The following is a 16,448-nucleotide window of genomic DNA, read 5'->3' on the forward strand; positions in this document are numbered from 1 at the left end:
ACCTGAGATTCTAAGTTTGTATCCTAATTGATTCATATTTTTAGCTAAATATATTTGAATAGTATGCTATCTATTTCTCAATAATTCACATAGCTAGTATATATATACAACAGCCTCTGATAAATAAAAGATAAGAGGCCATCTCTTATTTCCATCTTATAGCTCTTACCCCTCCACCATGTCCTGCAGCACCCTTATCTTTTTCTGCCTTCTTTTCTTTCTCCTTCTGCACCCTCCTCCGGCCGCTGCCGCCGTGGCCGCCCCCGACCTCCTCACCCAGGTATGTGGCACCACCGGAAACTACACTGCGAACAGCAGCTACCAATCCAACCTCAACGATGTCCTCTCCTTCCTCTCCTCAAACGCCTCCGCGTCCCCCTCTGGCTTCGCCGCCACCACCCTCGGCCGCAGCCCCGACGAGGTATCCGGCCTCGCCCTTTGCCGCGGCGATGTCAACGCCACCGACTGCCGCGCCTGCCTCAACGTCGCTGTGCAGGACGCCCCTCAGATCTGCCCTGCTACGAAGGCAGCCGTACTATGGTCAGCTAGAACTACAAATTCTGACAACATGTGTAGAGCGTGTACAAGTTTCTCTATAAGAACTTCTTTACTCACGTTACTCATCATCACCTCAAGCTTTTGTATTAGCACGCACTCTTTAATAAAGAATAATAAATAGTGATCTGATGCATCGAAATAACGTGTCTAAATATGATGCCTCGAAATCCTCCATGTATATATATAAGAATTAAGAGTCTTAAATGATTGAACTTAAACTGGAGGGCGAAAGTAAAACTTGCTAAAAGTATGGAAGCTGACGATGCATTTATTTATTTATTGATCTTTATTTTTATCTATCAGTTTAAGATTTTTTTTTTTTTTGAGAGAGATAGGTAGTACGCTACCGCTTTCTTTATTTCAATCTATCAGTTTAAAGATTCTGCATGCACTTTTTAATAGGTATGATCCCTGCCTCATGCGCTACTCCAACCAGCACTTCCTCGCCTCAACGGATAACTCGCCAGAGACGATCCTGATGAACACGCAGAACATAACGGGCGCCGACTCCAACCGATTCAACAGGCTCGTCGCCGCCCTCATGAACGCCATGGCAGACCGGGCGGCGAACGACACGAAGAGGAGGTACGCAACGGGGGAGGTTACAAATTTCACGCAGCTGAATCCGACGATATACGGGCTGGTGCAGTGCACGCCAGACCTGTCGGCGTCGGACTGTCGGCAGTGCCTCGGCGGTCTGATCGGCGAGATGCCGAACTTCTTGGCGGGGAGGCTGGGGGGCAGAATTCTCGGCACGCGGTGCAATTTTAGGTACGAGGTGTATCCTTTCTACGATGGGGCGCCGTCGCTGATGCTGTCGGCTGCAGTGGCAAACGCGCCGGCCCCGGCGCCACCGGTGGGACCTACACCAATTATTCCAACGGCAGAAAAAGGTAACAAAAGCAATTTCATTTTATAATTTTTACTTGATAAATTTTTTTTTTTCGTTTTTTGTTTTTGAGAAAGTTGATAAAAATATTTTACTGACGGCTCTTGGTGCAAGTGTCAAAGAATTTAGCAGTTAGTGAAAAAAAAAGTAGAACCGGCTCCAACCCGACCGCACCCTTTCCTCCAATGTGTAGAAACCGAAAATTCAAATTTTCTACATGCCCAAGATTGCACAACCACCGAAAAAGACAAGAATGAAAAAATAAAAAGCTCATAATAATAATCTCAAACAACTCCACATATAAAATTAAATAACTCCATCAAGAATATCCAAAATACTATATAATAAAAATTGAAAAAGACAAAATGAACATTCAATCAAAACACCTTATAATGAATGTTCACAAGAGAGGAGAAGAGATAGATTAGAGATCACTCACCTCAAACCTAGCAAAAATCCAACCACCTTTTGGATCCTCTTTCACACTTCTTTTGCATTTTAGAGAACCTCCAAAACAAAGTGAATTTAGAAGCTAAATAGAATAAGCTCACTTTTTTTCCTCTTAACCTCTTTTCTTTTGACTCCCTAACTAAAAACCCATATAGCTCAACTTGGCTCACTTGGCCCAAAATAAGCCACAAGTCAACTTGACTCAAAGAGAACAAAAAGAGGCCCATTTAAACAATAGACCATTGGCTCCTATAAATACACTTATTAAACTAGTAAACAAAAGGGAACAAAAAATAAATTTAGCACTAATTTTTAACTGTTAGTATCCGAAATCTCAAGTTCGAATTTAAATTAATTTATATTTTCAGCTTAATTTATTTTTAAAAAGAAATAAACGAAACGATAGAATGCTATTTTTTTTAAAAAAAAATATAATTTATTATAATTTAACTATCTAATTTTAAATATTTTAATAATTTTTTAAATTTTATTTGATTCTAGCCGGTTAATTATCTGGTTAATTTTAAATTTAAATATGTTATTTACCTTTACGAATTTAATTGATATATTTTCAACGGTTTATATAATTCTAAATTTATTAAAATAGATAATTATTATGAATTTTGTACTGAAAAACTAAAAGTATAACTCTACTTTTATAAATTTAAAAATTAAAATTAAAATTTTTTTTCTAAATTTCAAAAAAGAAAAAGTAAAATTAAAATTAAAATTTTAAAAAACTAAATAGTCAAATTTTTATATTTAATTCATCCTATGCGCATTAAAGTCTTCCGGACTGACCAATATACACACCCATTGAAAAGCCAAATTTTAAAACGAATTACTTTCACAAAAAAACAAGGTTTGGTGATAATAATAGATGGCCTTCGGACTCTAACCACACCTGTCCTATTCTTTGAACCCATTTTTCGTTGCGTTGGGAAAAATATATATACATATCTGGTGGAAAGTGGAATATTCTTAATGCCTTCACTATCACATTAATTGTTGTTTGGGATTTTTTTTTAAAAAAAAAATAATAATAACTTCGAAGACCCTCTCACCATAAGCCATTTTGAAATGGCTAAATTATATAAAATTTTTCTGTCAAAACTCGTTTTTTCACTTTTCTCCGTCATTTAAAAACCTACACTTTTTTTTTTTATAAAATAAAAAATATGCACAGGAGAGTATGGTGTGAAAAATGACCATTTTGTCCTCTGCTATTTTCGTCTTCTTCCTCATCCTCCTCATCCGCGGCCTCGATCTCCCGTGGTTTGCCCTTCGATCGGCTACGATTTCTTTCCATTTTCTTATCCACATGCGCCGCTTCTCCTCCTACAGCCTCGTCGCACCTCGATTTCGACGACAGTATGGAGAAAATCGAGGTGGGTATGGATGGAGAGGTGGCAACGGCAACAAGGGCGAAGTCGAGGTGACGGAGGAGGGCGAGGGGGTGGTTGTGGGCGCAGACGGAGATGCGGGCAAGGGCGAGGCAGTGGAGGAAGGCTAGGCGGCGAGGCGGCGGCGAGGCGGAGGAAGCGAAACAACAGGAAGAGGGTGGAGGGGTATTTTTGGCATAACAAATCTTTTTTTAACGAAACCCTAACGGATCGCTAACGGCAGGGGGTGAAGTGCATATTTTTTACTTTACAAGGGGGCAAAGTGTAGATTTTTAAATGACAGGAGAAAAAGTAAAAAATCGGGTTTTGACTGGAGGATTTTCTATAATTTAGTCTTTTGAAAGAGACTCTCCAACTTTACATTTTTCAATCAAAAATATGTAAGAACTAAAAAAAAATGATTCGTTGTTTGACCGTTAAATTGCGAAATCACTAGTTTTCCGAATAACTATATTTAACAAAATCACCTTTATCTTGAACAAAACTTTTAATTTAGTTGCTTAAATTGAAAGAGCCAAAAGTTTTATAGGGCCAATTTTATCACCTGCTTTTGTGGCTTTCCCTGTTTCCCAGGTCTACTCAGTGGAGACTTGAACTCAACTAAGGCCAAAAAAGTCTCTCTCATTGAATATCTGTTTCCTGCAATTAACGAGGAATGCTGAAAAACATGAGGTTGAGAAACGTATGGATCTTAGCAAAAGCAGAGAGAGAGAGAGAGAGAGAGAGACTTAAGTAATCGAGGCTAAGTATGAAATAAAACCAGGGACACCTAGGAATTAATTAAGCTACATAAAAGGAGAGAGATCAAGACGAGCTCTTTTTTTGAGATAAAGGTAGCACGTTACCCGCTTCGTTTATTTTATTTAGAAATAAACTTAGCTAAAAATACGAATCAACTAGGATTCGAACTTGACAACTCGGGTACCAACCATCAAGACCAGCTCTAATGTCATGTTACTTAAAGCAACGTTCTAATTATAAGAAAGGAGACAGAAATAGTCTTAACTCTTAATAAGAACAACCGTCACGTACATTTATTACTGAGATTGTCTACTTTTATATGCAGGAAAAAAAAAGAATGTAACCAGTACAGTTTTAGCAATAGCCGTACCTTTAGTGACTGCATTTGTTCTGATTTCGACCATCTGCATTTGCTTCTGGAGGAGGAGGACAGGATCTGCTCTAAAAGAACCACTACACTGTAAGTAAGATGTAATGAAAACGATATGTAATGGTAGGGACCTCCGTGTCTTTTCAAAGAAAAATGACAATGGTGCAAGTATCAATAGTTCTGTAATATACGGACACCAATATCTTAACCATTAATTCATAGGGCCATAATAAAAAATAAGACAAACAATATATCACCTGTTGTTGCAGTGTCAAGTATAGCCTAATGAGAACTTAAAATGTATTGGCTATATTCTCCAGCGTACATAGATCAGGCAATGCTAACTTCTATTTGCTTTGAATAGATGGAGCCGGCGCAGAGGAGATCAAAAGTGTCGAGTCATTGCTTATGGATCTGTCGACATTAAGAACTGCAACAGCTAACTTCGCTGAAGAGAATAAGCTTGGAGAAGGCGGCTTTGGAGCTGTCTATAAGGTATCATAATACTTCCCTCATTAGAACCTGCCCTTTGGTGAGAATTATATATACAGAGACAGCTGGAATCTAACACAAATTTTTTGTATAGAAGTAGATCATCACTCTTCTTGGGTTCAGGCTAGTTCAAACTATACACATATTGCCACGGTTCGATCCTCTCTGATACTTAACTTTATGAACTCGAGTAGGGACTCTTACCTGACGGACAAGAGATAGCAGTGAAACGACTGTCAAAAGATTCAAGGCAGGGGCTAGGAGAGCTTAAAAATGAGCTAGTTTTGGTTGCAAAGCTTCAGCACAAGAACCTTGTGCGGCTTTTAGGTGTCTGCTTGGAGGAACAAGAGAAGCTGCTTGTCTATGAATATGTGCCTAATAGAAGCCTAGACACTATCCTTTTTGGTACTACAATTACCTCATATCACTTGCTGCAACATTATATTATAATAATGAGCATTAGCCTTACGCCCGCTTGATTCACGGTTTGTAATATTCTGATAATCCTTCACATTTCTTATTAAAAATATTTAAATCATTGTCATTCAACCCAAAGTCGAGTAGCTGTAAAATGTGCTAGTGAAATAGTAAAATTATTGTAGATTCCTAAGTGGTAGGAATACTAAATTATTACAGATTAGGAGGTATTCTCATTTCCGTATTTGATAGGAATTATTAATAGTCCATTAGAAGAATATACTATATCATACCAATCTTTCAACCGAAGTGGCTTGAAAAATTAGTAACAAACTCGACATTTCAAATATAAAATATACAAAACATTCCCTGAATATTACAAAACTTGAACCAAATGGCCCCTTAATGTTTTATTTTTTCTTTTTTTTCTCAATTGATATGCGTAATTAATTTTTTGTATTCAAATGATACAGATTCTGAGAAACGGGGATGGCTAGACTGGGGAAAAAGGTTCAAGATTATCAGTGGAATTGCTCGAGGCCTACTGTACCTACATGAAGATTCTCAGCTAAAAGTTGTACACCGAGATCTAAAGGCGAGCAACATCCTATTAGATGCCGAGATGAACCCGAAGATTTCAGACTTCGGCTTGGCAAGGCTTTTCGGAGGGGAACAATCTCAGGAAATCACAAGACAAGTTGTCGGAACATTGTGAGATTCAGTTGTAACTCTAACACCCCAATAATTCCACATCGGATGGAAAAGAAATTCCGATTGAGAATATAAAATCACACACCCTAAAAATAATAACTGGGCTAAAACATTTTAAGCAGGTCCGGAATATAAGACCATGCACTCTAGTAATAATAACTGGACTTATCTAATTTGGGTAAATGGTTTGAGCCCAACTAGTTATTAGTGCTAGCAGGTCGAATCGTTAAAGTAACTCTATCCTTTTTAGCCTCAACCATAAAAATAATAATGCACAAATTGAATATACTGCTCATGTTATTGCAGTGGATATATGGCGCCAGAGTACGCGATGCATGGGTACTTCTCAAACAAGTCGGATGTATTCAGTTTTGGTGTTCTAGTTTTAGAGATCGTAACCGGGAGGAAAAACACTGGTTCCTTCAATTCTGAGCAGGCTGAAGATCTTCTAAACTATGTAAGTTAAGCGTGGGAGTAGTTCTAGAACCTAATAGACAAAAACTAGTTTCTGTCAAATAACTCCTTTTTGATATAATCACATATATATATACCCTGCAACATCATCCACATAGATATTGCTGACAAATCTGAATGTTCATAAATGAACTTCAAGAATTAATTTCGAACATATGTGCCACCATGTTTACAAAACTTATCCTCTTTATGCAAAATCAACTTCCCTCCTGGAATTAGATGCATGACTCCGTTAATTGAAATGTAGTATTTTTGCAAGAAATGACAATATACAAGGGCTTTTACGAGAGTTCTGACCTTTCAAGAGTATGAACATACGTAAATAGATGATTTTACAGGAAAATACATGTACAGACAGCCTTATCTTGACAAATTGAATGAAATTTTGTGCAGATATGGGAGAATTGGAAAAAGGGAACAATAACAGAGATCGTGGATTCATTCTTAGGCAACGTCTATCCAAGAAGCGAAGTGGTGAGATGCATTCATATTGGATTACTATGTGTTCAAGAAAACCCAGCAGATCGGCCCACCATGTCGAGTGTCATTGTGATGCTAAGCAGTAACACTGTGACCCTTGAAACTCCTTCAAAACCGGCATTTTGCATTGGAATGAGTAGCATGCAACTCAACACGTACTCGAATGGATCGAATTATCGTGGACTAGTAGCTGATCAACCCTCGAGCAAATCGGTTCCACCTTCGCCTAATGAGGTGTCCATTACAGAACTTGAGCCTAGGTAGTTGGAGAAAGAAATTTTCAAAAGACCTAAAAAGTCTTAGAGACTTATGTTGGTGGATTTATCACTTCTAGTGCTTGAAAGATCCTATGAAGCATTGTAACTCTATTTGTATCTTTTATATGTATTTTAGTGTCTTTCGCAGCTGAATATCTACGTTTCCCAAATTGTACTCAAATTTGAAGAAATGATTAAATAATTGGTATTTATTAGAAGAAAAAATGGTTAACTTGTTGTAATTTTATGTACTAAGCATAGAAAATTGCAAAAACCAAAGACACCAAATGCTACTGGGGTGTGATCATACTGCGTAAAGATGCGTAATTCTACGAGTAAAAACAGAAAATAAGAGAGCCACTCAGAATTGTATTTACATTTATAAGAGGCTGATGCATTTTTATTTAATTTCCTTGTATCGAGAGATTACATGAGTATATACTGGTACAAATGGATGCCTTAGAAAGCATCAGTAAGTTTTTTTTTTTGAAAAAAAAGGAAGCAAGCTACCAGCTTCATTCATTAAGTACAACTACAATTTATCGAGGATCAAGTTCAGTGAGCGACACGCTATTGATAGATGATGAACTAGATTTTCTCTTGCTCTCAGTGGAGCACTCTCTCTGATGCGGATCACTCTCAACATCTCGGGGTGCCACATAATTCTCAGTAGTTGTGCTACCTTGAATGAAAAAGGCAGGATATGAAGGTTTTGATAGATCGACAGTGTTACTATTAAGACCGAATGTTCCTAGTGCAAGTGGCAAAGAGCGTAGTGGTTGGTACCTGAGGTTTTAAGTTCGAATCCTAGTTGATTTACATTTCCAGCTAAAGTTTATTTCTAAATGAAATAAACGAAGCGGGTAGTATGCTACCTATCTCTCCACCAAAAAGGCAGGATATGAAGGTTTTAAAAAAGAGACAGTGTTACTATTAAACATGAGTACAACCGAAGCCATTGTTGGTCTCATTCTTGGGTCATCTTGAGCACAAAGAAGGCCAATTTGAATGCAGTGCACAAGAGACTTGGATTGTATTGATTGTTACAGATGCCTAGGGGATTATGTGGAGGATATCCCAAGTTGCTGCGATGGGATGCAGGGTGGTAAAGAAGCAAAAAATGTAAGTAGAATTAGAGAGATTAGAGAGAAAATTCTCAATATATTACGGCATTTGATTCTTACATATATAAATACAAAGATACAAGTTTCAGAGTAAGAAATGTACAATTATAGTAGCTTATACAATAATCAGATGCTAGAATCATGTGTGGGAGGGTGTTTGGAAGCAACTGTCTCATCCGATACGAGTTGTATCAGTTTTATAATGTGTCGGCAGTGCAAAACATGGCGGCACCACTGCTGCCGGAAGCGAATACAACTGCACCACCCAAGGCGAGCCCTCTGAAAAAAGGAAGTAATACAACAGGAAATGCGACAAATAGCGGCGGTAAGTCAGATTTTTTAAGTGTGATTTTGATTGCAACGCAATTCGTTTCTCCTATTTTATGCCTACTATCAGCTTTAAAAATTTAGACTAATAGAACAATTGAAGAAAACAAGCACTATGGTAAACAAGCAATAGAAAGAAATAACAAGAAAAGACAACAATACAAGAAATTTATATACTTCGACTAGCAATATATCAACTTACGGCCACGGACAAGATCTTCCCAATACGTTCTTTGATTATTTCACGGCACAAGATACAAGAAATAGATTGGTTATAAGAAATCTCTCTCTAGGACTTTCACATGTTTTTTTTCTCAACTAAAATTCAGACACTGGATCACTTGTTCATACTGTGCGTATTCATACTGTACGTATTCATACTGAATTTTTTTTCTCAAAAAATTCAGACACTGGATCACTTGTTAATACTGTGTGTATTCATACTGTGCGTATTCATACTGAATTTTTTTTCTTAAAAAATTCAGACACTGGATCACTTGTTAATACTGTGCGTATTCATACTGTGCGTATTCATACTGAATTTTTTTTCTCAAAAAATTCAGACACTGGATCACTTGTTAATACTGTGCGTATTCATACTGTGCGTATTCATACTGAATTTTTTTCTCAAAAAATTCAGACACTGGATCACTTGTTAATACTGTGCATATTCATCAAGTTCATTCTGGTGATGGGTGTGGAGGGTGTTCGGGCTAGGGACTTGGGAGACGACGTAAACTCCGTCCTGGATAGGTAGATGGGTAGGAAAGGATTTCAGACTACGAGCAATAGTCTATCTGAATTAGTAGCCTGCTGATAGGTCATATAAAAGGTCAGGAACGATTCGATTTTTAAAAAAATCCAGCCGGACCCAATGTTAGCAGTTCACAAGCTTAAACAGTTGTTGAAGTTCTGGGATCACTTTTTCCGAGCAAAGTAGAAGCTTAACTGTTTTTTTTTCTCGAGGCTCCGGATGTCTCACTCCTGTAGCTTAGTTTATCAGTCTAATAAATGAAACGAATAACGTACTATTTTTTTCTAAAAAAAAAAAATTATAGTGAAACTTTCTGAAAGAACCTTTCGAAAGGTCTTGATCAGGGGTGTATATGATCCCATATATATATATATATATATATATATACAGCCACAAAAATTTTCAGGTTCGATACCGACTCGGGCTGCCGAATCTGATCGGTCAGATCCCCAAATCCAATTGATCGGCTTATATACCAAATCCATCCGAGCGATGGGATTAGTTGTAAATTAGTTTCAGAGCAATCGGACCGTCCAATCCGACCAAACGGATCACCCATCTGACCGATTGGAAGTTTGGGCGAACGTAGTTCTGACCGGTCGGTTCCAACCAATCGGCTTGTCCTACAAGCCAACCCAAATTCTGGAACAAGCATCCAGTAACTCAAATCTTAGACGCTCCACTGTAGAGAACATAATTTCACCTTGATCCAACATAGACTATATTGAGTCGACTCAATGAACATTGATTTCTACAATACATAGTTAGTTTAATCCTGTTTTTAAGCTTTCAAAGTCACTATCTAAATATGGTAATTAGGTACAAACAACTAAAATAGCTGAAAAAATTGCAAATTGGCTACAGCGATAGATTAAGCTAAGAACTCATTGGTATGTGCCGTACGGGAAACTTAACATGGGTGTAGAGTAGGCATGGGATGTTAGATTTGGATGCAGCGCGAGTTCGTGTGCAGACATAACTAAAATTTTCTGTCATTAGATATTAATCTAAGGGCGTATTTGGTTCGCACTATGAAAGATTATTAGGAGTAAAAGATATCCGAGAATCTTATTTCTATTCATCCTATTACTAAGAATATGATATTTCCGTGTTTTGTTCGCACGATCATATTATTTAATTATGTTATTTAATATTATAAAAAATATACAATTTATTTATTTTTTTTAATTAATTTTATATAATGCTATCAAAAATTTCAACATTTTTTTAGAAAAAAAGAGAGAGAGAACATAGGTTAGAAAGAGAGAGTATAATTAAATAAATAAGAAGAGAAATAGAGTCGATATTAGAGGGAGTGAGAGAGTTGAGATTTTAGAAAAAGAGGGGGGGAGAGAGCTTAGCTTAGAGAGAGAAAAAAGTTGAAGTTTAGAGAGAGATATAAGATTAGAGTATAAAAAAAAATAATACCAACTAACCGGCGGATAGGAAGAAAGAAAGAGATTAGACATATTATTATTATCCTAATCCATTAATATGAGGATATCCACCCTCCCTCAAAAGAATGAGATTAGTATTTTGAGATGAATCTCATTCCCAAGTAAATCCAATATTACCAAATTAATTACTTAGTATGTTTAGCTAAATACTGTTATATTATCTTAAAAAAAATTAAATTTGTGCTCATTCGATGCATTAAAACTAGTTATATTAATTTAATGTGTTGTAAAAACTAGGGTCGATCTTTTTTTTTTTTTTTTTTTTTTTGGCGCGTTTTAGTTGGCTTCGAGCCGTCAACTCATCGTCTGAGTCAACAAGGTCGACGCCACATCACTCATGGCCCATCTGACGCGGAATCAAAAGATCAACAAAACAGGATCAAACACACAGGTCGAGGCCATTTTCAACTATCCATTTATTAAATGCTGAACTATTGTCTCATTATTTCCTTTATGTATCCCTATCTTACATCCCTATCTTTCAATATCATTAATAATCCCCTCCTACTTGATTGTGAGAAAACTATGGAACCTCTCCCACTCCCCTTCCTCCTCTGCTCCCTCCTCCTCATTCTCCTCCACACCCCAACATCCAAATCCAGCACCTTCTACATCAACTGCCCCACCAACGCGAACTACACGGCGAACAGCATCTTCCAGTCGAACCTCAACCTCCTCCTGTCTTCCCTCCCCTCTGAAGCCGCCCCCTCCGGCTTCTACAACATCTCGGTCGGTCGAAGCGGCGCCGACCAAGTCTACGGCCTCGCGTTATGCCGCGGCGACGTCTCCTCTGCCGACTGCAACGCCTGTTTGACTAGAGCCGCGCAAGACGCTGTCGCAAAGTGCCCGCGCGGCATGTCGAGCACCCTGTGGTACGACGACTGCATGCTGCGCTACTCCAACAATAGCTTCTTTGGCATCGCCGACAGCTCGCCCCTAGTATACTTGTCGAACGTGCAGAACGTCACGGATCCGCAGCTGTTCGATGACCAGCTCGGGCAGCTGATGAAGAGCTTGGCCATGAAAGCAGCCTATGGGTCGGGGCGGCCGCCGTTATTCGCGGTGGGGGAGGTCAACTTTACGAGCTTTAATAACATATACGGGCTGGTGCAGTGCACGAGGGATCTGTCGCCGACGGGCTGCTATGGGTGCTTGTCGAGTTACATCGGGAGCATCCCGCAGTGCTGCAGCACGAAGATCGGCGGGAGGATTGAAGGAGAGAATTGTATCGTCCGGTTTGAGTCGGCTCCGTTTTATAATTTGGCGCCATCCGGGAACGAGGCGCCGCCGCCGATGCCGCAATCAAATGGGACGAGCACGACGACGCCATCGCCGCCGGCACGGTTGGGTCAGAATACGGGTAATGGCAGCAGTCAAACGGGCGGTAAGGGAACCGGAGGTAAGTCAAAGTCCTTCTCCCGCGTTGACTTTCTTCTGTGGGGATTTGCTCGCTGTACCGGGCGGCTGTAGGAAACCTCTTCTGTTCGTAGGTGTGCACCGTCACATTAATTCGAGGTGGGGTTAGGGATGCAAATGGATCCGGGTTGGTGGAGCTCCGCCTCGATCCGCCCCGAATGGGGTGGTAAGTGGGAACAAAAAATATAGAAAAATATAACCCGTCCCGAATCCGCCCCGATCCGTCAAGTAAATGGAGCGGGAGGCGGGAGACTCTTTTCTTCCTTCAATCTATCTCGATCCGTTAAAAATCCGCTCCCGTCCCGCTCCCGTCCCGATCCGCCCCGAATGGAGCGGTAAGTGAGAGCCAAAAATAAAATGAAAAATAATCCGCCCCGAATCCACCCCGCCCAAATAAGAAATGGAGCGGGAGGTGGGGGAACTCTCCCGCCCCCGGATCCGCCCCGTTTGCATCCTTAGGTGGGGTGGATAAAGCATGCGTGACTTCGTTGAGAAGCTCCGCAACAAAGTTTTACCAAAGATAATGTGGTAAACTGTGTGCTTTATCTCGTGTCTAAATTTAATGACCTATTTCAATCTAATCAAATCTTAAATTCTTTTTTTTTTATTAAACAGGGATATACCCTATTTGCAAATCTTAAATTCTGTAATTTATTTTGTGCCTGGATTTAACGATATGTTCCAATCTAGTCAAACCTTCACACCAAATAGTACAGCGAATTTAGAATGTGGTGCTCTACAGAAATTTAAAATTGAAGGACTTTTTTCACCATCATGTTGCGTGTGAGAATCGTCCACTAACGAAGGGATGTTGCTTTCAAAGTAAACTATATGGTCTTCAACTTGGCATAGAAAAATAATATTTGCAAGAACCTTATTCATTTTCATAAAAATTAACGTAATTAGAAATGTAAAGTAATTAAGTTCAAATGTAAACTCTCAGGTATCAATTATTAAATTTTTAGCCAACTGTATTAGATACTACGGTTGGCAACAAATGTGAAAAAGTTGGAAGTAATAAGCATATATAAGCTAATGGAAGGTGTTGTTAGTTACCAAAACAAACTGACTCATTTTGCTTGATATGGCTTATTAATAAATCGACTCTTTTTTTTCTCTGAAAAGATTAATGATTCAACTCGCTTTGATATTACATGTTAAAGGGAAAGAAAACAGATTAAATGAATGAATTCAAACTTTCGTTTGATTTCGAGAACTAAGTAGGATCACTTACTCTTGGTGCAGGAATTAATGGAACTACAAAGACAATTATTATTGTTGCCATTTCTGTGGTTGCTGCTGCATTGTTGCTCCTCTCTGCTATCTTTCTCTGCCTGAGAATAAGAAAGAAACAAAGAAAACCAGTTAGAAATGCTCTGATGAGTAAGTTCCACACATAACTATATTTGATTCAACACACACACTGAACATAAAAATTCATTTTTGTACTAAGATACTGCTCTTCATGAAGTAAATGGAGGAGATGACCAGGAAATTAGAAGCGCGGAATCTCTATTGTTCGATTTGGCAACAATACGAGCTGCCACAAGCAACTTCTCAGAGGCAAATAAGTTAGGAGAAGGTGGATTTGGACCAGTGTATAAGGTGAATTCTCAACTCTTAAGTGCTCCAATTCAATTAATTAATCTGCAAAAGACAATATATTTAGCTTATGTGTTCTGCATGTTAAGAACTACTAGCCTCTAAAAGTATTAACAGCTAGAAAACTGTATTTTTATATTTGGTATCGAACATTTTCTTTCATGTCTTGGCTCGAGACTTTTTAATTAACTCAGACCTCTTATTCTGGTAATATATATTAATAACTATTTATTTCTACAAACTTATAATACTATAAGATAAATTTTTTAACATTTGCATATAACACTGAAAACAGGGGATGTTACACGATGGGCAAGAAATTGCAGTGAAGAGGCTCTCAATGAGCTCAGTACAGGGGCTTGTCGAGCTGAAAAATGAAGTGGTGCTTGTGGCAAAACTTCAGCATAGGAATCTGGTGAGGCTAATTGGTTGCTGCTTGGAAGAGCAAGAAAAGCTTCTTATCTATGAGTACCTGCCCAACACAAGCCTTGATAAGTTTCTCTTTGGTATAGCTCATCACAGCATAATTGTTTATTCACATTGCTACTTGATTTGAAGTTACCTTCATTCAATGAAGTACTCTTTTACTTGTTTTGGCCACTTTGATACATTTGTCGTAAAGTCAATTTTGCTTCTAAAATAGGTTTCCTTCTTTTTAGGGATGTGAAATTATCTGTATGATTTAAATGTTGTTATTAACTGTTATAGCTAACTGAGAAATGCCATATATATATAACACTATTTTACTCAAATGAAGCAGATCCTGTGAGGCGCGAACAATTAGATTGGATAGTACGGTACAAGATCATCGAAGGGATTAGCCGAGGACTTCTCTATCTCCACGAAGATTCGAGGTTAAAGATAGTTCACCGTGATCTGAAAGCGAGCAACATCTTGTTGGATGCTTTTATGACCCCTAAAATCTCCGACTTCGGTCTCGCAAAGCTCTTTGACATCGACACGAGTGAAGGAAACACAAGTCGGATCGCAGGAACATAGTAAGCACATTCTACACCCAAAACTCAATAAAGAATAAAAGATTTACTAGAGTTTCTCTCCCAACGAGATTCTCATATAATGTTGATGCTTAAAACTTGTTGTTAATTGCAGCGGATATATGGCACCGGAGTATGTAATTCATGGACATTTCTCAACAAAATCAGATGTTTTTAGTTATGGCGTGTTGCTTTTGGAGATTGTGACTGGACGAAGAAACGCTCGCTCTCAAGAAACTATTCATTCAGAAGACGTTCTATCCTATGTAAGCATTCTCTATACCTTAATAGGTGGATAAGGTATTCATTTTAAATTTACTGTCCCGGATTCAAATCGGAGACGGTGACAATAATATAGTCAGGTTTCAAAAACCCAAAATTTTTACTAGAGGTCCACATGACATTTAAAAAAAGAGTATTCAATCTTTGAAAATTTTTACTTTACCCCCCTACGTTTTTTGAAGCCACGCTTTGACGCTCCCAGTCACGATGAATTTTTCTTAACAAATCGAGGTAATTTTCTACTGCTAACTATATATTGCTCTTTCTTAAATAGGTGTGGAAGCACTGGACCGAAGGGACTGCACACGAGGTGCTCGACCCGAGTCTCGCGGGGCAGTGTCGGTTGCAGGACGTGCTGAGATGCATCCACATTGGGCTGCTGTGCGTCCAGGACGACCCGTCGAACCGGCCGAGCATGGCGTCCGTCGTGCTCATGCTCAGCAGCCTCTCCTTCACCCTCCCCGCCCCCTCGGCCCCTGCTTTCGTCATTCTGCATGGCTCAACTGCAGAAAACACGGTGGAGATCGAGACTGATGCATCCAGCGGGCTGCAGCGGAGGACGACGAGAGCTGCGTCGGTGAACAAAGTCTCCATTTCAGAACTCGAGCCACGATAGCGTCTCGGAGCTGAGGAATATTGAACAGAATTAATATACTGAATTCGAGTGGCAAAAGAGTGTGATTTTTTACGTTGCCGAATAAACAGCAAAGGCGTTGTAAATCTAGCTAGATTTACGTAAGCTTGCTTATTTTTGTGACTTTCCTTCTTTCGAATGCTATGGCAAGAAGATTTTGTTCAGTATCTCTCTTTTAACTATGCAAGATGTAATAAAATAAATTATGAAAAGCCTCTTGTATTTTAGCCCCTTTTGTACAGTCATTGTTTATATTTAAAAATTTTGTCAATTTTTATCCGACACTTTATTATAATTTTAAAAGATCTAAAGCTATATAGTAATGGTTAAATTTAGTTGTAAAATTTTATAAAATAAATTTATGGATAAAATTAGATATATTTAATATATATTAGAATTATATAAAAATAAGTTTGCAAATAAAGTGAGTTATAGATACTATTCTCTTTTTTTTGAGAAATTAATACACGTAACCAGTGCGTCGTGCTCGATATATATGTGTTAAAACCTACCACAACAGCATCAAAATTGACTCTTCATAGACCTCCAAGAAGACAGATGCTGCGCTACAGAGAGGTGTTCAAATGCGGTTTAACCTACAGGCTTGGGGATGGT

General features: G+C 38.6%; 2 protein-coding genes across 3 annotated transcripts; both read left to right on the forward strand.

Moving 5' to 3' along the window:
- Positions 53–7,451, forward strand: LOC109712599 (cysteine-rich receptor-like protein kinase 6). The gene is made up of 8 exons (XM_020236243.1): positions 53–540; positions 961–1,451; positions 4,367–4,501; positions 4,776–4,906; positions 5,098–5,308; positions 5,794–6,031; positions 6,338–6,488; positions 6,899–7,451. The coding sequence occupies exons 1-8, from the start codon at positions 179–181 to the stop codon at positions 7,247–7,249; spliced, it is 2,070 nt and encodes a 689-aa protein (XP_020091832.1). The 5' UTR covers positions 53–178; the 3' UTR covers positions 7,250–7,451.
- LOC109712976 (cysteine-rich receptor-like protein kinase 25) lies at positions 11,354–16,045 on the forward strand. Of its 2 annotated transcripts, none has more exons than XM_020236864.1 (7): positions 11,354–12,303; positions 13,566–13,703; positions 13,792–13,925; positions 14,218–14,428; positions 14,680–14,920; positions 15,033–15,183; positions 15,474–16,045. In XM_020236864.1, exons 1-7 carry the CDS (start codon positions 11,358–11,360, stop codon positions 15,813–15,815), a joined length of 2,163 nt encoding a protein of 720 aa, XP_020092453.1. In that variant the 5' UTR covers positions 11,354–11,357; the 3' UTR covers positions 15,816–16,045. The 2 variants fall into 2 exon arrangements, with proteins under 2 accessions (XP_020092453.1, XP_020092455.1); XM_020236866.1 differs by having other exon boundaries at positions 11,356–12,303; positions 14,683–14,920.

This window comes from Ananas comosus, linkage group 7 (assembly GCF_001540865.1).
Source record: "Ananas comosus cultivar F153 linkage group 7, ASM154086v1, whole genome shotgun sequence".
In the NCBI taxonomy this organism is placed as follows: domain Eukaryota; kingdom Viridiplantae; phylum Streptophyta; class Magnoliopsida; order Poales; family Bromeliaceae; genus Ananas; species Ananas comosus.